This window comes from Silurus aristotelis, assembly GCF_946808225.1.
Source record: "Silurus aristotelis genome assembly, chromosome: 28".
Taxonomy (NCBI): domain Eukaryota; kingdom Metazoa; phylum Chordata; class Actinopteri; order Siluriformes; family Siluridae; genus Silurus; species Silurus aristotelis.
The window spans coordinates 13167321-13184239 of NC_139601.1; the positions used below are offsets into that span (position 1 = coordinate 13167321).

The window sequence follows — 16919 nt, forward strand, 5'->3', positions numbered from 1 at the left end:
AGAGAAGCAGTGGAGAGGAATTAGCGTAGCTGCTGTTCATGATATTAACAGCACAAGTTGATAATGTGCATGTAATCATATATTCTGGAGCACAAGGTTGTGATGTGATGTGTGTGATGTGTGTTATGTGTAGGCTTTGCTAAAAAGATATGTTTTTAATTTACACTTAAACTGGGAGAGTGTATCTGAACCCCGAACACTGTCAGGAAGACTATTCCAGAGTTTAGGAGCTAAATGTGAAAATGCTCTACCGCCTTTAGTGGACTTTGCTATTCTAGGAACTACATATATATATATATATATATATCTCCTGCTGCTCCAATTGTTCCACAACCTAGTGGTGTTTTTTCCAAGGTTTCAAATCAAATAAATTTGTTCCTGAAGTATATTTTAAATGTAGTCATGGCAAACAAATAAGTAGCAAGAAGGACTAGTTTAGTTTGGTAGCAGTGGAATCCCTGCACTACTTTACCGCGGTTCTTATCGCGGAATTGAATTTGCCACATAACTAATTTGTTTAGCTGATTTTCCCGGTCTCTCACGGATAGCACAATAGACCAAAAAACTAATAGGGAATTGTTTTTATAGGGTTTTTGTTGAAATAGTAAAATGTATTAACAAAAATATTATTATTAATTATAAAATGAAGTAAAATGTTAATACTGTACAGTAGATGTACTCACTATAAATGTGATACAGTGTACTGTATTTCTACGAATTTTTACAAAATTAATTTTACTATATTCTTGAAAATGTTTTCCGTGTGTGTTTAAAGTGTGTGGGACGACAATTTACGGCAAAAAAAAAACAAAAAAATAAATAATAATAATTTTGGGTTGGCATCTGTTTATCGCAGTTTTTCGTAAAGTAACCACTGCGATAAACGGGGCATTACTATATTGTATTGTAGTTTTATATTTTTCTACATACTGACTTGTTTTTTGACTGCTTATTGATTATGGATTATCACTGTCAATATCAGTCTGTGTTTTAAGCCCCACTTTACACTCTGAATACAGATGTTGGATTTGATGAGCTGAATTTATTCACTTGAATAACACATTACAAATTGTTTATTGATAGACATGAAAATTGTCCGTTTATTTGTCATACCGGTCTGTTATTTTTATATTTTTATAAATTAGGTAAAACATTTTTTGTTCCTCCCACACATTTGCTCTCTCCTCAATAGAATATGATCATGGCCTTATGATGGAAGAATGAATTTGGCAGAACACATTTTTATCTTTATCTGGCTCCTACAACAACTACTACCCACACAGTTCAATTTTAAATGAGCAATTTAATGTCACATAGAGAGTCAACATGTTTGCACTTTCGCAGGTTTATATCATTTCACCTGAGCCCACTCACATTGTAAATTATGATCGGTGAAGCCAAGGTTGAGGGGAGGCTTACAGCTTCTAATTTTTATTACAGATTTATTCTTCACATGCTAGCACCAATCTCACTATTGTATCGCACTATTAGACTGTATTGACAAGAGTAATATAAAGTATGTCTCTCATCGTTCAAATGAATGATTTCAATGTGTAATATAGTTTACAGAAGGATATTTATGAATGGCTACAAAGAAAATGCCCAAGGACTACCCAGTATAAGTATGTGGTTCTTTGCTAAACTGTTGCCTCCAAGTTAGAGGCACACAATTGCTTTGGGTGTAGAAGCATTACATTTTCCCTCCAGTTGAACCAGGACACAAACCTTTCCCAGCATGACAATGGTTTTGTGCCCAGAGTGAGCTCCATGAAGATGTGGTTTATGGGATAGAGTGAAACATCTAGAGTGTCCTGCTATAGAGGTCTGAACTAAACCTTATTGAACACCTTTGGGATAAATTGGAACACTGTATTGCACTCCAGGCCTCCTCACCTTACATTAATACCTGACTTTACTAACAACGTTCTGTTGAATGTGCATGAATTTGAACAACCACGCTCCAAAATCTGAAACATCTTTCCAGAGAAGTGGAGGTTATTATTACATTAAATGGGGACTAAATGTGAAGTGGGACGTGGATGTGATTCAAAAAGCACATTCAAATCTTATGGTCCACAAGGTTTGACTATATAGTGTATTTTAATAGAATGTTTGTTTGTATGTGTTAACTGCTATGTGATATATGTGTGATATAAATGTGACTATTAAGAGCATTCTATTACTTTTTCATTTCTATTGTGTATAAAAAGAAATATAAGTGCAGAGCATCTGAACATGGAGAAATAGAGACTGTTATTAGAATGAAGCAAATGAAGCCTGGTTTCTGCTATTACCTTGATGCTATTATGGGCTTTGGTAAAGTTACTGATCCCTGTGTCATATTTGATATTAAGGCTACAGTTTGTGTTATTAGAATGGATGCTTTTTTTGCTTTGGGTCATGTACTGCGAATCTTTCAAACCCAAATATATTGATAAAAGGTGTTTGTGTGTTTGAGCATCGTTAGGTCTCAGTGACTGACGTCATTCTCTTCAGTCGAGCTAAAACAGTTTCGCTAATTGTATTCCTTGTATGAGCCATGTTCTTGGCATTATTAGCAGTGAGCTTCAGAGATAATCAGCACAAGTACTGGAATCTCAGTTTAATTGATTTGTGACCTGCCTTGCTGATGTTTTTCTCCCTGCGGACTTTTACTAAAAGTCAAAACTGCAAAACCGGACATATATATATATATATAGTATATTAGTAAAAGATAACACAATTAAACACAACATGCAGTTTTTAAATGAAGGTTTTTATTATAGAGAGAAAACAAAATCCAAAATTACATAGCCCTGTGTAAAAAAGTGTTTGCTCCCTAAACCTAATAACTGGTTGGGCCACCCTTAGCAGCAACAACTGCAATCAAGCGTTTGCGATAACCTGCAATGAGTCTGACTGAATAAAGTGTGACAAACATGCAAAAAAAATAAGAAATCAAAAAGAGGCAAACACTTTTTCACACCACTGTATATATAATGTGTGTGTGTGTGTGTGTGTGTGTGTGTGTGTGTGTGTGTGTGTGTGTGTGTGTGTGTATTTTTTTTTATTTTTATAAAAATCGATTTTTAAAGTGTAAAATGGCTGACATTCAGCTGTGAATGCAGCGCTGCACAATGCTCTAGAGTTTGTTTTAGGTTTGGCAGAACTGGCTTGATACGTGAAGCAGTATTTTCGGTAAAGGCTAATAAACTCTGCCAGGAAAGACAAGAAAGACACTATCAGCAAGAAGTGGCAAGAAGCAAGCAGTGGATGATGGTGCCAAAACTTTCTTCAAATATAAAAAAGATTAATGGAACTACCCCACAAATTTCCCTTTTTACTTTATATAGATAGATAGATAGATAGATAGATAGATAGATAGATAGATAGATAGATAGATAGATAGATAGATAGATAGATAGATAGATAGATAGATAGATAGAAAGAAATTATTCATAATTTTACAGTCAGTATGTGAGTATGGATCATTTTAAAGATTCCTTTTCATGTCATCATAGGGAGATTTTTGCTGCCAATGTCACCTCTGGTTTGTTCATTAGGCACTGAGTTTTACATCTGAATTCCTCTAAAGCTGCATTTTCATATGGTCTATTATTATAACATTATACAGATCAATTAGGTGCAATAACAATGAATTGAATGTGTACTAAGATCAGTGTAAGGTGTAATAATTCACATGGATGTAATGTTAATTAATTTGGCAACCCTGTGCTCATGGACGAGGCAAAAGAACAGCCAAATGAGAAATAACTTTGAAACCCACTGTGGTGGTGGTCCCAAGAGTCTGCCTTTGGTAACTTTAAATATTTAATATCTTCCACTCTGCAAATGTGGCCTTAGTGTTCATTTAGAAAAAAAAAGTTTTGGGGTACATAAGCATGATGTAACTACTGATTAGCTAAGTAGGAAGTCTGTTAGCTAGGTACTAGCAAAGTCGAAGTGATTTGATTGCTAGCATGAATGCTAGAATGACTGTTGTTTTCTGTAAAGCTGCTTTGAGACAATGTCTGTTGTGAAAAGCGCTATACAAATAAACTTGACTTGACTTGACTTGACTTGACTTGAATGTATAAACCCCCTCTGAGGTTGACTTATGTTAAGCTACAGGGCTGCTAAGTCATTAGTAGCATTTACAAAACAGAAGTGTGACCCATATAGAGACTTCAATATTTCCTTTTTTTAATCAAACTTTATAAAAAAAAAAAAAAAACACTATATATGAACAACTGACTATCACACCATAAGTCTTCTCCCAGCTCCAGCTGCTTGGAAAATTGGAAGCATTCAGTTGACTTTGTTTTTGTGTGCTGGCATATTACAATTTCCTTTCTCTTGAAATGAGAGATTCGTGAAAAAGCCAGTTCTGTCAGTTTTGCCACATTTAGTGTAGAAGAATTTAGTTGGTGTTGAATTATTCTACACAGAGTCCTGACCTCTACTCCACGGAACACCTTTGCGATGAACTGAGACACTGACTGCACCCCAGGCCTCCTCAGCTAACATCAATCTTTAATGTTTTCCTGGTTGAATGAATCTAATAGAAAGCTTTCTCAGAAGAGTAAAAGTTATTACAATAGAAAATAGGGACTAAGTCTACTAAGGAATGTTTAGCAAACACATGTGTGTGTACCTGGTCAGTTGTTGACAGTTATTAGCTATGGAATGAATCTACTCAGTGTAATACTGCATCGGTTTGCTAAGGCTCTAGCTAGCTACTATACTTGCCAGAAAAATGCATAAAAATAAAGAGAAAATAATAAATTGTTTAAAGCTGTTATATGTACAATAGATTAAATGAACATAGACAAATTGGTTAAAGACAATATGTGACAGCAAACAGGTAGAAACTGAATCTTCTGAAGTATTTTCCTCATCAGAGATTTTTATTGCTGTCTTATACCTTTGCCATTGTTCTTCCAGTAGAAGGCAGTGACTTTATAATGGCTGTTTTCTCATACCTCAATTGAATTGATGTTTAAAAGAAGTTGTTATGGGAAAAAAGTGTACATACTGTACATATTGTCTGGAACGAATTCCTTCCAAAATGTTCTCTTATCCTCTAGCTATCCATTTCTGTCCTTTAAACAAAAAGAAGTAGCCTGGTTTTTTTATATATATATCGAGCGAGGGCACAGTGCCCGTTACACGCTGCTACGACTGCTAGTTAATCCACTGAGGGTTTTTTTTTTTTTTATCCGAGTATCCCTCTTTGAAGCAGCTCTGATTCAGCCACATCTTGGGGAATAAGAGTGAATCTTAATGATTCAGAAAACAGGTGCGAGTAGCAATGGGATGTGACCTGAGGGCGCAAAGCCAATTCCTTCCCACATCCACAACATCCCAGGTTTCAGATCAGAGCCTTACAATGGAGTCAACTGACCATGAAAGAGACAGATGAGGCCGAGTAAGGGAAAGAGGTTTTCCTATTTTAAGAATGTGCAATGAATTATAAGCACTGGAATAGGTTTTCTTTCCCTTAAGATCTAACTATAAAACTGTTTGCTTGATTTTTTTTTTTTATTGTCAGCATGGGTGTTTGCAGCAAATCACTGAGAACATCTCTTTTAAAAAGAGATCAAATTTTAGAACTAAAGAGCTTTTAGAACTTACAATTTTACATTCAGTTAGGTTATTGTGTGGTTATAATACACACACATCTCACAGTTGGATGATAGGCAACAGCGACAGTTAGTCATGATTTTAGATATTAAGAAACTTCACAATGAATGTATTATGGCTGACCAATACATTATATTAATAGGTCCCAGGGATCACATAATAAGAATGATATAGAAGAACACATGCACAGAAGTATAATCAGACATGTTTATGATTTCCAATATCCTGAAGGCCAAACAGAAGAGGTAGAAAAACACTAAACTTATTTACTATACTTTTCTCATGTCTTTGTGTAATTTGTAATTTTACTAAACAATGTGTAATTATTTATTGGTTTATCTAAGGGCATTTTAAGGTAAAATAAAAAAAATAAAAAAATTAATTAATATGGTAAAGTGACAAATCCACCTTATTTTTTTAAAGGTAGTGACCAATCTTACATTTTAGCCCCAGCCTAATTGCATAACCTCTAGAGGGTGCTGTAATCAAATGTAATTTATGGCATGTAATTTATGACATTTATGGCATTTTGTTGAGGCCCTTGTGTAGGGCAGCTTAAAATGATCTCATTTATAAAACTGAGCTATAGTGGGTTAAGGGCCTTGCTCAAGGGCCCAGGGATGGCTCATGGATGTGCTAGAATTTGAATTCAGGACCTTCTGAGTAAAAGTACAACCTGAGCTGCCACTTCCCTAATCACCTAATCACCTGCCATAACTATCATTAATAGGCTTTACAAGCATACAGTATGGGCCTCAGTATAGACTCAGCCTGACTGCTTCATACCAATCTGTGTATTCTTGTGATGTCTGGTGCTGCAGCTGCAAATATTCAAAATGTTAATGCCCCGAATAAAACTCGATGGAAAATAATTTGTTCAAGGTTGCTTTTAAAATACATATTGCATACATATTTCAATATAACATTGTGAAATGGATTTGACGGTCCTACAGTGCAACAACAAACAGATCATGCTTGCACATAATTGAATAGACTACAGTGGAAACTTATATATAAAGCATGTACTGAAATATACTAGGTCAGTCATGGATGTATTAAAGTGTCCCTGGTGGTCTAGTGGTTAGGATGCGGCGCTCTCACCGCTGCGGCCCGGGTTCGATCTCCGGTCAGGGAACCAACCCCAGCCACTCTTAGCGCCGGTCCCAAGCCCGGATAAATGGGGAGGGTTGCGTTAGGAAGGGCATCCAGCGTAAAAACATGTGCCAAATCAAACATGCGGATGATCCGCTGTGGCGACCCCTAATGGGAGAAGCCGAAAGAAAGTTTTTTAGTCATAGATGTATTAAAAATTACAGTGCCCCTAAACAGGCGAAATTAATCGTTAGATGTTCTCTTTGGCATCTCCTTAGCCCAGTCACAATCTCTTTTTTTTCCTTTCAATGAATTGACCATTCATTCATTCATTCATTCATTCATTTGTTTGTTCATTCATTTTTTTTTTTTCATTATTGTTACATCTGACCACTTAGAGAGCAGAAAAGTGTTCAGGTGTCTCCTGCATTAGCAAGGAGTCATTTATAAATGCTACAGCTACATCTATAGTTGTAAATATTTGCACTTCTGCTTAGCTGTAAACATCTTATGGTCATATTGGTTGTCCTGTAGCTATTTATGCAGTTAGTCCATTACTTCCCAAGCCTCAAGGGAAACCATGGCAACTGGCAGTTATTCAGGATAGTAGTAGAAACTTGAGCAACACTCAAGGTTAGCTTGCTGTTTTGAAAAGCTCTTTGGGCATGTCATGAAAATAGCTTTTCATATTGACAAAAGACACTTATGTTCTCTGATGATTATATGGCATATGGCGGAGAAAAAAGGTGAGTTGCCACTAAGGTTTAGGTTTTTAAAAAAGATTTTTCTGAAATCCAGAATATGTAGTTTTATATCTTGGTGTCAAAAGTACATGTTTATTGTGAGAAGATTTAAAATACTTAGATATGAAGTTACTGTGATACAAATCACTGTGATCCTCTGGCCAGGTTAAAAGTATTCATAGAACAATTCGCTTACAGAGCAGTTCGCTCTCTAAAGGGAGATTACTTGTGCACCCTGGGCCACTGATTGAAGGGTGCGTGAGTGCACTTGAGACTACAAAAGCAGCCAAAAGACAAACTGAGACCCACCCGCAGCATGCAATGTAATGCAATAGAACACTGCACCAGCCATTAGACCCTTTTTAGAGTCGTGGCTGGTCAAATCTGATTGTCTCTGTACTCAAACAGATGAAAAATTATAAGTGTTTACCAGTAAGATTGATGTCACGAAATTTGCCACCAAATGCTCTGAGTAAGCTTTATTAACTATAGGGTCCAAGTACCTTGGTCCTGGAGGAACATTGTTGAAATGCCACTTTGACTGGTTTGACTAAACGACAAACCAGTGAATTAAACAACCATAATATCAACTAATATCAACAAACTCTTCTGGTGGCTCTGTGAGGTGTGGTCACTTTCAGATGTGTGTGATTGGTGACCAGCTGTGGATAATAAGAAGAAAAAAAAGAAGAAGAAATAGAAGGAAAATCATTCATTTATATAGCTCCTATTTTATGTATTCTTCAAAATAAAGTCCTGACTCATCAAACGATAACAGCATTAACTTGGTCAGCAATGTGTGCCACTGCAGCTCTGTTGGATGGGACCACACGCACCAGCCGTCGCTTCCCACATGCATCAGTGAGGCTCAGCCACCCATGACCTTGTCGCCCTGTTCCCTCCTTGGACAACTTTTGATAGATACTGACTACTGCAGACCGGGAACAGTTTTGGAGATGCTCTGTCCCAGTCCTTTAGCCATCCCAATTTGTCTCTCGTCAAACTCGCTCAAATCCTTAGCTCGCCCATTTTTCCTGCTTCTAACACATCAAATTTTAGGATATTTACCCCCCCAACTAACAGGTGCCATGATCACGAGATAATCGGTGTTATTCACTTTATCAGTTATAATGTTATGATTGATCAGTGTATTACAATCAGACAGTCTATCATTTGGACCTACACTTTTATCAACATAATCAATATACCAAAATCAATATATCAATATATCAGTATATCAAAAACCCAATAAACTATACATGAAACATATAGACATTATGACTGGTACTGGGAGAATAAATAGGTTTTTAGCTGAGATTTAAATTCATAGACATCTATCTATCTATCTATCTATCTATCTATCTATCTATCTATCTATCTATCTATCTATCTATCTATCTATCTATCTATCTATCTATCTATCTATCTATCTATCTATCTATCCATCCATCCATCCATCCATCCATCCATCCATCCATCCATCCATCCATCCATCCATCCATCCATCCATCCATCCATCCATCTATCCATCCATCCATCCATCCATCCATCCATCTAATGTTGTAGTAGTCGTAAAGTTAAGTGTTTTATTTATGTGTAGAAGTGATGGTTAACACTATCCATTAAATAATTGTCAGCTAGTATACCAAAGAAAACACAGGAATATTGTCCAACAAAGTTTTATTTTATTTTTCACTTTCAGCTATTCAGTCACAATTTAGAAGGAAAAGTTTTGTATTTGCCAAGTAATCATAAAGACTCTCAGTGCAATATTATCTGCAACTGAACCGACCAAAAATAATGGTAGAATTAAAATGAATAATAGATCCCTATATAATCCATTACAGCTGCTCTTCAATTTTAAATGTATTAATTGAAAAATGCAAGAAAACAAGAACCCAGAATCTGTTATTGGAAAGAACAAATGAACCCTGGATTACTCGAGCACCGTATACAAGATTGGTAGCTGCTGTTGGTCAAGCATAACAAGCTTCTGGTAAGGAATTTGGCATCATTTGGAAGAAGGAAATTTCTTTCTTCAAAGACAGAAGGAAAGAAAACTGTGGATGATAAGTTCATAACTAAAATACGGCAACCTTTAAGTGATCTTTTTAGCTTTCCTGAATGAGAAGTGGGTCGTCAGAGAATGGTGGTATGTCTTTTCAGTCAGGGATGAAGCAGAGTAATCGTTTCCTCTCAGCGCTCAACAGGCGGCTCAGGACTCAGCTCAACGGGACGGATTTGTTCATCTGCATTCGTCCAGTGGCTGAAATTCAAATGGCTTCCCGCACGTTATAAATGCGCCACAGCTAAAATGAAAAAATGGCTTCTGTACACTCTGTAGCTGTTTGGGAATTATGCATTCAGATTTTGAGGTTTGATTTCACATTCGAAAGCCATATTTCAGGGGAAAAAGCATACAGAACAGACCAAAAGTTTGGACACACCATGTGTCCAGACCAAAAGTTTATATATATTATATATACAGTACAGACCAAAAGTTTGGACACACCTGCTCATTCAAAGAGTTTTCTTTATTTTCATGACTATGAAAATTGTAAAGTCACACTGAAGGCATCAAAACTATGAATCAACACATGTGGAATTATATACATAACAAAAAAGTGAACTGAAAATATGTCATATTGTAGGTTTTTCAAAGTAGGCATCAAGAGAATGCCAAGAGTGTGCAAAGCAGTAATCTAAGCAAAAGGTGGCTACTTTGAAGAACCTACAATATGACATATTTTCAGTTGTTTCACACTTTTTTGTTATGTATATAATTCCACATGTGTTAATTCATAGTTTTGATGCCTTCAGTGTGACTCTACAATTTTCATAGTCATGAAAATAAAGAAAACTCTTTGAATGAGAAGGTGTGTCCAAACTTTTGGTCTGTACTGTACAAAAAATAAAAGTTCAACTAAACACTTTGTAGATCCTCAGTGGAAAATTGACATGCCACAGGAGCTCAGAATAAATCGAAATGAAGGCAATATGAAATAAAAATGCAAAGTTAAACAGTTTGGGTGTCATACCCACAGCAGTGAGAAATAACATTCAATTGTGCGTTTGTCTTTCATAAATGCTTGATCCTGGTCAAGGTCATGGGGAGTTATTTTAGTTTATTCTCAATTCTATCCCTGGGCACAAGGCAGATATAGACTGTAGGTGAGATGCCCTCACTCATTCACACACTGATGGATCAATTCACCTATTCAACAGAGTATTCTTGTGAGGGAAACATAGAACCTAGAGGACACCTACAAAAAAAAACTTGGCAAGAACATGCAAAAACATACTTGGGGTTCTGTGCAGTGGTTCCAGTATTCAAATACAGACTCAGCAACACGGATTTATCTGAGTAATGATTGAGGTTGTTACTAAATTTCTAATTCTGTTTTTAGGGGAAATTAGGTGCATCTTTGACATACAGTGAGGAAAATAAGTATTTGAACACCCTGCTATTTTGCAAGTTCTCCCACTTAGAAATCATGAAGGGGTCTGAAATTGTCATCGTAGGTGCATGTCCACTGTGAGAGACATAATCTAAAAAAAAAATCCAGAAATCACAATATATGATTTTTAAACTATTTATTTGTATGATACAGCTGCAAATAAGTATTGAACACCTGTCTATCAGCTAGAATTCTGACCCTCAAAGACCTGTTAGTCTGCCTTTAAAATGTCCACCTCCACTACATTTATTATCCTAAATTAGATGCACCTGTTTGAGGTCGTTAGCTGCATAAAGACACCTGTCCACCCCATACAATCAGTAAGAATCCAACTACTAACATGGCCAAGACCAAAGAGCTGTCCAAAGACACTAGAGACAAAATTGTACACCTCCACAAGGCTGGAAAGGGCTACGGGGAAATTGCCAAGCAGCTTGGAGAAAAAAAAAGGTCCACTGTTGGAGCAATCATTAGAAAATAGAAGAAGCTAAACATGACTGTCAATCTCCCTCGGACTGGGGCTCCATGCAAGATCTTACCTCGTGGGGTCTCAATGATCCTAAGGAAGGTGAGAAATCAGCACAGAACTACACGGGAGGAGCTGGTCAATGACCTGAAAAGAGCTGGGATCACCGTTTCCAAGGTTACTGTTGGTAATACACTAAGACGTCATGGTTTGAAATCATGCATGGCACGGAAGGTTCCCCTGCTTAACCCAGCACATGTCCAGGCACGTCTTAAGTTTGCCAATGACCATTTGGATGATCCAGAGGAGTCATGGGAGAAAGTCATGTGGTCAGATGAGACCAAAATAGAACTTTTGGGTCATAATTCCACTAAACGTGTTTGGAGGAAGAAGAATGATGAGTACTATCCCAAGAACACCATCCCTACTGTGAAGCATGGGGGTGGTAGCATAAAGCTTGGGGGTGTTTTTCTGCACATGGGACAGGGCGACTGCACTGTATTAAGGAGAGGATGACCGGTGCCATGTATTGCGAGATTTTGGGGAACAACCTCCTTCCCTCAGTTAGAGCATTGAAGATGGGTCGAGGCTGGGTCTTCCAACATGACAATGACCCGAAGCACACAGCCAGGATAACCAAGGAGTGGCTCTGTAAGAAGCATATCAAGGTTCTGGCGTGGCCTAGCCAGTCTCCAGACCTAAACCCAATAGAGAATCTTTGGAGGGAGCTCAAACTCTGTGTTTCTCAGCGACAGGCCAGAAACCTCACTGATTTAGAGAAGATCTGTGTGGAGGAGTGGGCCAAAAATCCCTCCTGCAGTGTGTGCAAATAATACCAAATACCAAATATTAACATTGACTTTCTCAGGTGTTCAAATATTTATTTGCAGCTGTATCATTCAAATAAATAGTTAAAAAATCATACATTGTGATTTCTGGATTTTTTTTTTTTATTATATGTCTCTCACAGTGGACATGCAACTACGATGACAATTTCAGACCCCTCCATGATTTCTAAGTGGGAGAACTTGCAAAATAGCAGGGTGTTCAAATACTTATTTTCCTCACTGTAAATGTGTTTGATATAGTGCTAAGAGATCTGATATTGTGTATATGGTGTGTTTTGTGATATTTAATGAATCATCTCATCAATCCACTAAACAGACTGAGTGAGAGGAATTTGTTTCAGCATGCACATATTGTTTATTTGTTTTCACAAAACAAGAAATATAACCCCACTGAGCAGGGGATTCATTCAAAATGAATCATAGCTGCGTAAATTGCATGTATAGCCTGAAAACCTGATACCAGGAAACATACTTCATGCTTATCAACTGACAGAGCAGGTCATAAGCAAGACCTGTTTGATTTTTTACAAACTTTATATCTGATATCTTGTCATGCACTTAAGAGATACGGGTTGCCAGATTGGACTATATTGTAGTCATTTTGAGGGATCAGTACATGGAAGATTGGCATAATCAGGGTGGACTAATTGTAACAATGATTTTCAACGAAACAATCAGATAGTCTGGTGTTTACTCCACATTCTGGAAAACCGCACATTGAAACAAATGAAGGTTGATCAGTAGAGAGCAGATGCACACTGCCACATTTGATCTGTCTTTAGCAACCCGGTGAGGCAGCACATTGTTTGATATTCAGAAGCATCCTGTATGAAAAGGAAAATAGCATCAATAAATAAGTAAACAGATAAACAAATATATAGTAAAGTAATGTAATGTATATAATGTAAATTTCCTTGTTTTTTTGGATTATTTTGAAAATGTGTTCAAAACCAATAAAATCTTAATAATAATAATAATAATTTGATCACCTTCTTAATTTCTATTTTTATTATTATTACTATTACTATTCTTTTTATTATTAAAACAGAAGCATATTAAATATTATATTATAGTCCGAAGAAGTAATCGCTTTTAAAAACAAAGGAAGAGAGAGTAAGTCAGTATAATGTATGGACCTGTTGAGCAGTATAAATATTTAATATTTGTTTTGAATATGGCATACTTTTGGTAATTAAATGCATTAGCTTTAGTTACAAAGTGTTCATTAACCTACATCACATAACATACATCCGTTGCCTCTTTGGATGTTTTTGTTTGAGTGCTGCCAAGTTTTCATTTCCTACCTTGTATTTTATCCCAAATCTTTAGACCCCCAAAGTCCTATGGGCTTTTTCACCAGTTGTTGTTTCCCTGCAACTAATCCCTGATCACTATTGTTTTTTAACCAGTCGATAAACACTATTGCTTTCCTGCAGCCAATCACTGACCCCTATTGCTTCCAGTCATCACACAGTGATCAAAATTGTTTCCAACACCACTGTTTTCATCAGTGACCAATCACTGATCACTATTAATTTAATGATTTATGAGCGATGAACAATGTTTTCCCTACACCCAAATCACTATTGTTCCCCATTATTAATTACTGATTATTTTTGCTTTTCTACAATTAATTATTACTGATTATTGTTTCAAATGACTAATTCCTGAACACTATTGTTGCCCTACATTAAGTCATTGAAACCACTGGCCAATCACTGGTTGCTTTTATTCCCAGTGACTAATTACCAATCACTAGTGCATCCAAACAACCATCACATATTAATAACTGACCACTGATCACAAGTCATACATTTCTGTTACAATGGATTCTTCTTTCAATAGTAAAGAACTTGTATTTGTACAGTATTTATATCTCATTGTGGTTAAATACGCATTATATCTTGTGTACCAGCATGACCCAGACAGTTCCTGCTGTTGCACAAATGACGTGGTTAAATTGATGTGCCAGTTATAACATATTCATTGAGGCAGTGATGTATCTTGTTAGAATACACTTTTTAAATATTTATGTACAGTTTCCAGTATGGAAAGGACTACAGGAAGGAAGAGGTTTAAGATATGGTACGATCCAGTTTCTTGACAGAAAGACACTGTGTTGCATAAAGAAAGAGGGAGAAAGTGAGAAATGGAATATACTTTATAATGTAAGTGATGGCAGGAATTTTGATTCTTAGATGCCAAGGCGTTTCCGTTTAATCATTAAATCTAATTATAAAGAATACTCTGATTTATGTCGTTCCTTAATCACTCAGACATCTATAAGCAGAATAACACACTCCATAATGCATCCCAAAGTGCATTATGACGTCTGTGACGTTTTTTTTTGGAGACCACTCGGGAGTTTCTGAGCATGCTCCAATGACTACTTTTTCCCTGGAAAGAAAAAGCAGCAGTGTTTCTGTGCTTCACGCCTTCAAGCACGAGTGAGGGATTTCTCTGACATCAAGCTGAGAGGACGCTGAAGTCTTTGACTGACGCTGGAGCGCACGCGGACCCTCCCCATCCATCGGCAGAGCGCGTAAGGCGACGTGCCAATGACGGTGCAACAGGGCGCGCGCGCTTTGACGGGCACCGCGCGGCCATGCGCCTTCGCCGCGCACCGGGGAAACCTACCCAGTCTCCGGGGAGGCGGATCGCGCCCGCGCTCACACCGCGTCTGTCCGGTTTTACTTCTTTTTCAACATGTGCTTGAGTGAGTCGACGGCGAACGGGAAGCGCGAGCGCAGCTCGGTGCGCGAGGCAAGCGAGCTCTTCCTGAAGCACACGACCTTCCACGGGCTCAGGCACGTCTTCCTGGGCGGATCGTACCCGCGGCGCGCCGCCTGGCTCCTCGCGTTCCTCGCGTCGTTTGCGCTCCTCATCGCGTGGTCCTCGAACCGCGTGCGTTACCTGCTGTCGGCGCCCGTGCACACCAAGGCGCACGTGGTGTACGCCACGCGCCTCGTCTTCCCCGCGGTCACCATCTGCAACCGTAACCTGCTCCTGCCGCGGCGCATGAGCAAAACAGACATTTTCAGCGCGGGACGCTGGCTCGGGTTACTCGGCAAAAACCGGCAGGTGGCTGCAGGCGCAGCGGAGGCTCTGGGCGCGCGGGGGGACGCGGCCACGCCGTTCCGCGCGCTAGATTTCAGTCGCTTTTTGCCTCCGCCGCGCGAGGCGCAGCCCTCCATGCGTCAGCTGCTGGACCGACTCGGGCATCAGCTAGAGGAAATGCTGCTGTACTGCCGCTTTCAGGGCGAGCGCTGCGGCCCGCGCAACTTCAGTACCGTAAGTGTGTGAATGCGCGCGCGCGCGTGTGCGCGCACAAATTGGATCTGTTGTATACGCGTTTGGTCGCATCATTTTCAACAAGTTGCATTTGGCTTTATATGGTTTGGTGCATTGCAAAATTCAACTCAAGACCTGCAGCTGCACTGTAACACACCTGTAACATACTTGTCCAAATTTGAAAGATGAACTCATTTAAGTCTCTGAATATAATAATCCACTTTTATTCCAATTTCCAGTTCATTTCAGGGAAATATTGCACAGTACATATTTCACTTGGATGATTTAGGTTTTGAAAAAAGTAACTGTTTAGTCTATTCTAAGTCAAGAAGTACATATAAGGTAAATGATCAAGTACACTACAGGGTTTTTCTTAAGTTACTGCAACTCTTGTGTAAGAAAACTACTCTAAATAAGCATTTGTGAGTACAAAACACTATTACTATTTCACTTTACTTAAGGCAAACGGTTTGCATGCTTTTTTACAATAAGGTTAACTAATTACAATTTACAGTGTGCTTGCAGTGGCACTGCAAGCCTTCATCTCTAATATTAGGTTGTTCTTGGCCGCTTTTTGTAAGGAAAATGTTTAGAATAGGAATCTAGGCAAGTCACTTTGGAAACGAAAAAATGAATGGTCATAATTGGCTACACACAAATTTTCATTTTCCATTTGAAAGATGAAATTATATGGTGAAATGTTATGGTGAAAGTGTATCATTACAATATTCCACTCTGAATTCAAATTTCTGAAAATGTTCTCTTTTTTTTTTGCGTTTGTACAAAACTATTGTTTTTTTGTTTGTTTTTTTAACACATTTCAAAAACCTTTTTTTGTAACCAGGGTGTAGCCTCCAAATGTAGACCTTCTGTACTTTTAGCCAGTATGTAAAATTTCTTAGAAATGTGCATACACCTGTGCTTGATTACACACATACACACATTCACAATAGGACACACAAACTCTTGTGTGAAGATATGCTCATTGAGACATGATGTTTATCCCTATAAATCTAATATATCCCTATAAACCATATAAATCAAATTTGCATAATGTTTCTTGTACCTAAATATAGTCAACCCACCAAAACCCGGTTGATGCCCTTTTATTTTTTCTTAAAGTTTTGTATTTTGTTCAAATAGTAATGAAGGTCCCACACATGAAGCATGATGTTCAGAGGTCCATGAATATTTTCACAAAGAGCCGTTTCTGGCCTTTTTGGCACTCTAGGCTCCTCCCCCCCCAGCACAATGCTCCACCCCACACCTTACAAATAATTCAGCATCTACCATAATAAGGTTAAACACATATATAATCATTGCAATATTTCCTGAATTCAAGTATGTAAGCATATGCTGTATAATAAACGTCAGCAGAAAAACAGGTAAATATGGAAAT

The 16919-nt window shown here is 37.8% G+C and overlaps 1 protein-coding gene across 3 annotated transcripts in view; it reads left to right on the plus strand.

Annotated features, from left to right (window-relative positions):
• Positions 1 to 16919, plus strand: part of asic1b (acid-sensing (proton-gated) ion channel 1b) — a 348288-nt gene that overhangs the window by 262585 nt on the left and 68784 nt on the right. Inside the window, exon 1 of one of the 3 annotated variants that reach the window (XM_083534481.1) lies at positions 12566 to 15520. The exons of the other annotated variants lie outside the window; for them this stretch is intronic. Coding sequence (XP_083390607.1) covers positions 14936 to 15520 — 585 coding nt within the window. The 5' untranslated portion in view covers positions 12566 to 14935. Of the gene's footprint in view, positions 1 to 12565; positions 15521 to 16919 lie in introns of those variants that run through there. 3 annotated transcript variants of the gene reach the window in all.